General features: G+C 38.0%; 1 protein-coding gene across 1 annotated transcript in view; it reads left to right on the forward strand.

The window, feature by feature from the left end:
* The first annotated feature begins 2661 nt into the window (after window positions 1–2661).
* The window catches only part of EXOSC2 (exosome component 2), a 93826-nt gene continuing 86250 nt past the window's right edge, over window positions 2662–10237 (forward strand). Inside the window, exon 1 of the mRNA XM_053695361.1 lies at window positions 2662–2848. Within this exon, the coding sequence (XP_053551336.1) occupies window positions 2727–2848 (122 nt within the window). The 5' untranslated portion in view covers window positions 2662–2726. The remainder of the gene's footprint in view (window positions 2849–10237) is intronic.

Below are 10237 nucleotides of genomic sequence, written 5' to 3' on the forward strand. Positions count from 1 at the left end.
ACTTGGAACCATCTGAATCAATATAACACATACCGAACTTTCGAATTTACAAATCAAATCCGAAAGGAATACATCCAAATGTATTCGAATCCGAATGAAGCCGAAATAAATACATTAGAATGTATCCAAATTCGAATTGATCCGAAACGAAATTCGAAAAAAATCAGAATCGGTCCGAAACTAACCGAAACAAATTTTTCCGCTGCGCACGTCTACTTGTGAGTAAATGGAATTAAATTGTATGGTAGAATCAATAAAAGATACTGCAGATTTTGAATCAACTGTGTAAAGTGTGTGCCAGACTAAGCAGAGTGATAGGTAGGCAAAATCTTGGATTTGATGGTCTACAGTATATACTATTTCTGACTGCTCTAAGCATTGATGTTTTCCAGCTTTGAAAAGCAAGTCTTAAGGAGATGACCTTTAACACAGCAGAAAAGGGAAAGGAACAGCTTTTTTTGCCATTATTCTTAGCATTAGAAGATTAGAGACCAATAAAATAGTGCTGTCATGTTTCAGGTGTCATTCTGTAAAACAAGGATCACGTTTATTGCAGAGTGAAATAAATTTGTCTGCAAGTCAGTTTGTTCTTAATGTCATCAGAAAGCCTCTGCTGCAGCAGATGTGAGATCTACTTTACAATTTTTAGAAAGGTTTTGATGTCTTTAAGAAGGAGGGTAAATTAGATCCAAATAAAGGAGATATTGCTAACAGCTTTAAGTAAAGAAAGGTTATTTCAGACTCTGGGGTATAATTAAATTGATACTGAACTTGGCGCCATGGAATATTATGAGGTTATACAAATAAATTATAATAATAATATATATTAGCAATGACATACTGCATTGCAAAATAAATGTTCTAAAATAATATAACTGTAATTTTGATAGCATGACTTTTAAAGTTTTGCAAGTCAAGTGTAGTTTAGTTATACATCTCTTGAAAAGCCTGATGGAATTCATTTTCTCTGGAGAAAGTGGAATAAGTACCATTTTCAGGGGTATTTATAACAAAAGAATAAGGAGGCAGTAGGAGGCCATACACAGGTATACTGGCGGTGCAGTAGCGGGTGAAGCCACCTCCCTGAAATGAGTTTTTGCAGGTTGAGATAGAAGACAAATCTAGGTGATACTAGTAGTCTGGAGTGAACTTTGCCCCAATTCTTAAAAGGTCTCTGGGCTGGTAAGATTCTATAAGAATGACGCCAGTCTTTCTATTTTCCTGGTGGAATTATATAAAGTCCCTTTTTACTGCATTTTCATATGGGAAGGAGATCCATACATTACAAAACTGCACAATTAAATTCGTAATTTAAAGGGACACTGAACCCAAATTTTTTCTTTCGTGATTCAGATAGAGCATGCAATTTTAAGCAACTTTCTAATTTACTCCTATTATCAATTTTTCTTCTTTCTCTTGCTATCTTTATATGAAAAAGAAGGCATCTAAGCTTTTTTCTTGGTTCAGACTCTGGACAGCAGTTTTTGATTGGTGGATGGATTTATCCACCAATAAGCAAGGACAACCTAGGTTGTTCACCAAAAATGGGCCGGCATCTAAACTTACATTCTTGCATTTCAAATAAAGATGCAAAGAGAATAGAGAAAATTTGATAATAGGAGTAAATTAGAAAGTTGCTTAAAATTCCATGCTCTATCTGAATCACAAAAGTAAAAAATTGGGTTCAGTGTCCCTTTAAAAATAATACAAAACAAATAATTGGACCATTCATATAGAAATTATTCACAAAAAAATGTATTTTATAAAAAATGTAAATTTGTATGTAAATTACACAGAAATAAATCGTAGTTTAAGAACACTGGATACGCAAAAATAAATAAAAGCTTAATTGTTTTGTTTTTTTTATCAATGGGCTGAACATGGGCGTCCATGAACGTATATGAAATTGTCTCCCAAATCCCAACGTAATTCTCTAAACATTTCAGATCTCATCGTTTTTTCTCGCAAATTAAAAGATAGGAGACGATGTTGAGGTTGTGTCGTCGGGCGATGGCGGCGAGAGGGGCCATGTAGCTTTAATCAAAATACTCAAAACACTAATTACTCTTAAAGGAAAACCTAAGCATACGGAAATAAATGGGAATTTAAGGTATAATAACTGAAAACAGCGTTGTTTGATTGGAAAGTTGCTTAAAATGGTATCTATCTGAATCATGAAAGAAAACGTTTGGGTTTCATATCCCTTTAAAGCAACATGAGACTTTTTTTTCTTTTTTGGAATTCAGAGCAAACAATGTTTTTTAAAAAAAGTTTTCCAATTACCTCTATCTTAAACAACTTCTACTGAATCATTTTTCACACATTAACATATTTTTAATGTTGAACAGCTGCCAATAAATTCAGCATGGCCCTGCTTTCCTGTTATTTGAGGATCTTGCCAGACTGTGTGTTTTATTCACAATATATTTGTAAATCATGTGATATAGAATACTGTGTATCTATTTCTTAGGTGTGTAAGTTGTTTATTTTCCTGAATTAATGTTTTAATTAGATAATTTAACAGGAGCTACAAAAAAAGAGGTTTGTGAATTTGTCAATAGCAGCTTTTACCGAGAGGAGGCGCTCAAAGACCACATTATGTTGCCAGTTTCAAATATGGCCGTTGCACAGCTCTATCGTTTGCTTGGTATGCCACACTTAATATGGCGGCGGGCGGAAATCCTGCTGTTTAGACATGGTAGCGCCCGTTATGTGACAGCGTGAGGATGGCAGTGGAAGTGCGGTTACCGGTGGCTCGTAAGCGGCTGAGCGAGACGGTGGTACCAGATGGCAGCCGGCACTTGGTGTCACCCGGAGATACGATCACAACGGACACCGGGTTTATGAGGTGAACAAGTTTGTGTGTTTCCCGGGTATCAGCAGAGGCCGAGCGATTACTGCTATTTATACAATGTACGTGATCTGTATCATCAGAAGTACCCTGCTGTGTTATAACCTGTACAGTAATGCCTGGGCTCCTCGCATGGGCAACAGCTAGCGTTATTCAGCACAAGTACACGTGTGCACCTACTGTATACTGGCACACACTGTATTCATCACCTACATGTAGTATACTGGCACACTCTATATTCATCACCTACATGTAGTATACTGGCACACACTGTATTCATCACCTACATGTAGTATACTGGCACACACTGTATTCATCACCTACATGTAGTATACTGGCACACACTGTATTCATCACCTACATGTAGTACAGTGGCACACACTGTATTAATCACCTACATGTAGTATACTGGCACACACTGTATTCATCACCTACATGTAGTATACTGGCACACACTGTATTCATCACCTACATGTAGTACAGTGGCACACACTGTATTAATCACCTACATGTAGTATACTGGCACACACTGTATTAATCACCTACATGTAGTACACTGGCACACACTGTATTCATCACCTACATGTAGTATACTGGCACACACTGTATTCATCACCTACATGTAGTACACTGGCACACACTGTATTCATCACCTACATGTAGTACACTGGCACACACTATATTCATCACCTACATGTAGTACACTGGCACACACTGTATTCATCACCTACATGTAGTATACTGGCACACTCTATATTCATCACCTACATGTAGTATACTGGCACACACTGTATTCATCACCTACATGTAGTACACTGGCACACACTGTATTCATCACCTACATGTAGTATACTGGCACACACTATATTCATCACCTACATGTAGTACACTGGCACACACTGTATTCATCACCTACATGTAGTATACTGGCACACTCTATATTCATCACCTACATGTAGTATACTGGCACACTCTATATTCATCACCTACATGTAGTATACTGGCACACTCTATATTCATCACCTACATGTAGTATACTGGCACACTCTATATTCATCACCTACATGTAGTACACTGGCACACACTATATTCATCACCTACATGTAGTATACTGGCACACACTATATTCATCACCTACATGTAGTATACTGGCACACACTGTATTCATCACCTACATGTAGTATACTGGCACACACTGTATTCATCACCTACATGTAGTATACTGGCACACACTATATTCATCACCTACATGTAGTACACTGGCACACACTGTATTCATCACCTACATGTAGTATACTGGCACACACTGTATTCATCTCCTACATGTAGTATACTGGCACACACTATATTCATCACCTACATGTAGTACACTGGCACACACTGTATTCATCACCTACATGTAGTATACTGGCACACACTATATTCATCACCTACATGTAGTATACTGGCACACACTATATTCATCACCTACATGTAGTATACTGGCACACACTATATTCATCACCTACATGTAGTATACTGGCACACACTATATTCATCACCTACATGTAGTACACTGGCACACACTGTATTCATCACCTACATGTAGTATACTGGCACACACTATATTCATCACCTACATGTAGTATACTGGCACACTCTATATTCATCACCTACATATAGTACACTGGCACACTCTATATTCATCACCTACATGTAGTATACTGGCACACTCTATATTCATCACCTACATATAGTACACTGGCACACTCTATATTCATCACCTACATGTAGTACACTGGCACACTCTATATTCATCACCTACATGTAGTATACTGGCACACTCTATATTCATCACCTACATGTAGTATACTGGCACACTCTATATTCATCACCTACATGTAGTATACTGGCACACTCTATATTCATCACCTACATGTAGTATACTGGCACACACTGTATTCATCACCTACATGTAGTATACTGGCACACACTGTATTCATCACCTACATGTAGTATACTGGCACACACTGTATTCATCACCTACATGTAGTATACTGGCACACACTGTATTCATCACCTACATGTAGTATACTGGCACACACTATATTCATCACCTACATGTAGTATACTGGCACACACTATATTCATCACCTACATGTAGTATACTGGCACACTCTATATTCATCACCTACATATAGTACACTGGCACACTCTATATTCATCACCTACATGTAGTATACTGGCACACTCTATATTCATCACCTACATGTAGTATACTGGCACACTCTATATTCATCACCTACATGTAGTATACTGGCACACTCTATATTCATCACCTACATGTGGTATACTGGCACACTCTATATTCATCACCTACATGTAGTATACTGGCACACTCTATATTCATCACCTACATGTAGTATACTGGCACACTCTATATTCATCACCTACATGTAGTATACTGGCACACACTGTATTCATCACCTACATGTAGTATACTGGCACACACTGTATTCATCACCTACATGTAGTATACTGGCACACTCTATATTCATCACCTACATGTAGTATACTGGCACACACTGTATTCATCACCTACATGTAGTACACTGGCACACACTATTCATCACCTATATGTAGTACACTGGCACACACTATATTCATCACCTACATGTAGTACACTGGCACACACTATATTCATCACCTACATGTAGTACACTGGCACACACTATATTCATCATCACCTACATGTAGTACGCTGGCACACACTATATTCATCATCACCTACATGTAGTATGCTGGCACACACTATATTCATCATCACCTACATGTAGTATGCTGGCACACACTATATTCATCATCACCTACATGTAGTATGCTGGCACACACTATATTCATCATCACCTACATGTAGTATGCTGGCACACACTATATATTTCATTTAATTGGCAAGAGTCCATGAGCTAGTGACGTATGGGATGTACAATCCTACCAGGAGGGGCAAAGTTTCCCAAATCTCAAAATGCCTATAAATACACCCCTCACCACACCCACAATTCAGTTTTACAAATTTTGCCTCCTATGGAGGTGGTGAAGTAAGTTTGTGCTAAGATTTCTACGTTGATATGCGCTTCTCAGCATTTTGAAGCCCGATTCCTCTCAGAGTACAGCGAATGTCAGAGGGATGTGAAGGGAGTATCACCTATTGAATGCAATGATTTCCCTAACGGGGGTCTATTTTATAGGTTCTCTGTTATCGGTCGTAGAGATTCATCTCCTACCTCCCTTTTCAGATCGACTATATACTCTCATATACCATTACCTTTTCTGATAACTGTTTCAGTACTGGTTTGGCTATCTGCTATATGTGGATGGGTGTCTTTTGGTAAGTGTGTCTTTTATTACTTAAGATACCCCAGCTATGGTCTGGCACTTTATGCATTTATATAAAGGTCTAAATATATGTATTGTACTTATATTTGCCATGAGTCATGTTCATGTATTTCCTTGTGCAGACTGTCAGTTTCATATTTGGGAAATAAAACATATTAAAGGGACAGTAAAGTAAAAAAAAAAAAAATCTTTCATGTTTCAAATAGGGCATGTAATTTTAAACAACTTTCCAATTTACTTTTATTACCAATTTTGCTTTGTTCTCTTGGTATTCTTAGTTGAAAGCTAAATCTAGGTGGTTCATGTGCTAATTTCTTAGACCTTGAAGACTGCCTCTAATCGGAAAGCATTTTGACAGTTTTTCATCACTAGAGGGCGTTAATTCATGTGTTTCATATAGATAACATTGAGCTCTGGCACGTGAAGCTCCTAAGAGCAAGCACTGTGGCTTAAAATGCATGTCTGTCAAAAGAACTGAAATAAGGGGGCAGTCTGCAGAGGCTTAGATACAAGGTAATCATAGAGGTAAAAAGTATATTATTATAACTGTGTTGGTTATGCAAAACTGGGGAATGGGTAATAGAGGGATTATCTACCTTTTTAAACAACAAAAATTCTGGTGTTTACTGTCCCTTTAAGAAATATTTTTTTCTTACCTGGGGTTTAGTTTTTTTTCAAATTGACTACTTTTTACTCTTTCAAATTGCGGGCAGCATTAGGCCCGCGGGTGCGCCAAATGCTAGACTTTATTGCGTCATTTTTGGCACGAGATTATTTTTTTTGCGCGGAAAGTACGTCAGTTGACGCAAGTTTGTCACTTCCGGCGGCGTCGTTGACGCGGAAGTCTTACACACGGTTGCATCGTTAGTGACGCAAGTGTGTCATTTCCGGATATTTTTTCATTAGTTTTTCAAATTTTTCATTAGTTTTATACCCCATTGCTGTTTGCCTCTTGCCTTTCTCTATTTCAGAGGGCTATGCTGTTTGCATTTTTTCCCATTCCTGAAACTGTCATATAAGGAAATTGATAATTTTGCTTTATATGTTTTTTCTTTTACATTTTGCAAGATGTCTCAATCTGATCCTGCCTCAGAAGTATCTGTTGGAACGTTGCTGCCTGACATTGGTTCTACCCAAGCTAAGTGCATTTGTTGTAAGATTGTGGAAATTTATATCTCTGAATGTCATTTGTAATAGTTGTCATGATAAACTTTTACATGCAGAGAATGTATCCATCAGTAATAGTACATTGCCAGTTGTAGTTCCTTCAACTTCTAATGTACATGATATACCTATGAATTTTAAAGAATTTGTTACTGATTCTATTTAGAAGGCTTTGTCTGCATTTCCGCCTTCTAATAAACATAAAAGGTCTTTTAAAACTTCTCATAAAGTTGATGAAATTTCAAATGACCGGCAACATAATGATTTATCCTCATCTGATGAGGATCTATCTGATTCAGAAGATCCTTCCTCAGATATTGACACAGACAAATCTACTTATTTGTTTAAAATAGAGTATATTCGTTCTTTTTTAAAATAAGTGTTAATTACTTTGGATATTGAGGAAGCTAGTCCTCTTGACATTAAGACTAGTAAGCGTTTAAATGCTGTTTTTAAACCTCCTGTGGTTACTCCAGAGGTTTTTCCTATTCCTGATGCTATTTCTGATATGATTTCTAAGGAATCGAATAAGCCAGGTACTCTTATTTCTTCTTCAAGGTTTAAAAAATTGTATCCTTTACCATCAATTTCTATAGAGTTTTGGGAAAAGATCCCCAAAGTTGATGGGGCTATTTCTTCTCTTGCTAAACGTACCACTATTCCTATGGAAGACAGTACTTCTTTTAAAGATCCTTTAGATAGGAAACTTGTATCCTATCAAAGAAAAGCCTATTTATATTCAGGTCATCTTCTCAGGCCTGCATTTTCTTTGGCTGATGTTGCGGCTGCATCAACTTTTTGGTTGGAGAGTTTAGCGCAACAAGAATTGGATTCTGACATATCTAGCATTGTTAGTTTACTGCAACATGCTAATCATTTTATTTGTGATGCCATTTTTGATATTATCAAAATTGATGTTAGATCCATGACTTTAGCTATTTTAGTTAGAAGATCTTTGTGGCTTAAATCTTGGAATGCTGTTTTGACACCTAAGTCCAGATTATTATCTCTTTCTTTCCAAGGTAATTTATTTGGTTCTCAGTTGGATTCTATTGTTTCGACTGTTACTGGAGGAAAGGGTTTTTTTCTGCCTCAGGATAAAATACCTAAGGGTAAATCTAAGGCTTCTAACCGTTTTCGTTCCTTTCGTCAAAATAAGGAACAAAAATAAAATCCTTCCCCCAAGGAATCTGTTTCCATTTGGAAGCCTTCCTCAAATTGGAATAAATCCAAGCCTTTTGAAAAAACCAAAGTCAGCCCCTAAGTCTGCATGAAGGTGCGGCCCTCATTCCAGCTCAGCTGGTAGGGGCAGATTAAGGGTTTTCAAGGATTTTTGGATAAATTCTGTCCAAAATCAATGGATTCAGAGCATTGTCTCTCAGGGGTATCGAATAGGATTCAGAGTAAGACCTCCTGTGAGAAGATTTTTTTTTTTTTTTCTCACTTATCCCAGCAAATCCAGTAAAAGCTCAGGCTTTCCTGAAGTGTGTTTCAGACCTGGAGTCTTAAGGGGTAATCATGCCGGTTCCTTTTCAGGAACAGGGTCTGGGGTTTTATTCAAATCTATTCATTGTCCCAAAGAAGGAAAATTCATTCAGACCAGTTCTGGATCTGAAAATTTTGAATTGCTATTTAAGAGTACCAACTTTCAAGATGGTGACTATAAGGACTATTCTGCCTTTTGTTCAGCAAGGCCATTATATGTCTAAAATAGACTTGCAGGATGCATACCTTCATATTCCGATTCATCCAGAACATTATCAGTTCCTGAGATTCTCTTTTCTAGACAAGCATTACCAATTTGTTGCTCTTCCATTTGGCCTTACAACAGCTCCAAGAATATTTTCAAAGGTTCTAGGTGCCCTACTCTGTGTAATCAGAGAGCAGGGTATTGCAGTGTTTCCTTTTTTGGATGATATCTTGGTACTAGCTCAGTGTTTACATTCTGCAGAATCTCACCCAAATCAACTAGTGTAGTTTCTTCAACAACATGGCTGGAGGATCAATTTACCAAAAAGTTTCTTGATTCCTCAGACAATGCTCACCTTTTTAGGTTTCCAGATAGATTCAGTGTCCATGACTCTGTCTCTAACAGACAAGAGACGTTTGAAATTGGTTGCAGCCTGTCGGCACCTTCAGTCTCGGTCATTCCCTTCAGTGGCTATGTGCATGGAAGTTTTAGGCCTCATGACTGCAGCATCGGACGCAATTCCTTTTGCTCATTTTCACATGAGACCTCTCCAGCTTTGTATGCTGAATCAATGGTGCAGGGATTATACAAAGATATCACAGTTAATATCCTTAAATCCCAATGTTCGACACTCTCTGACGTGGTGGTTAAATCACCAGCGTTTAGTTCAAGGGGCTTCCTTTGTTCGGCCAACCTGGATCACTACAGACGCAAGTCTTTCAGGTTGGGGAGCTGTTTCGGGATTTCTGACAGCACAAGGGGTTTGGAAATCTCAAGAGGCGAGATTACCAATAAATATTTTAGTATTCGTGCAATTCTCAGAGCTCTTCGGTTTTGGCCTCTTTTGAAGAGAGAACCGTTCATTTGCTTTCAGACAGACAATATCACAACTGTGGCATATGTCAATCATCAGGGTGGGACTCGCAATCCCCAAGCAATGATAGAAGTATATTGGATACTTGCTTGGGCAGAATCCAACTCCTGTCTAATCTCTGCGGTGCATATCCCAGGTGTAGACAATTGGGAGGCGGATTATCTCAGCCGTCAGACTTTAGATACAGGGGAGTGGTCTCTCCATCCAGATGTATTTTCTCAGATTGTTCAGATGTGGGGTCTTCCAGAGATATATCTCATGGCCTCTCATCTAAACAAGAAAC

This window comes from Bombina bombina, chromosome 12 (genome assembly GCF_027579735.1).
Source record: "Bombina bombina isolate aBomBom1 chromosome 12, aBomBom1.pri, whole genome shotgun sequence".
NCBI classification, from domain to species: Eukaryota; Metazoa; Chordata; class Amphibia; order Anura; family Bombinatoridae; genus Bombina; species Bombina bombina.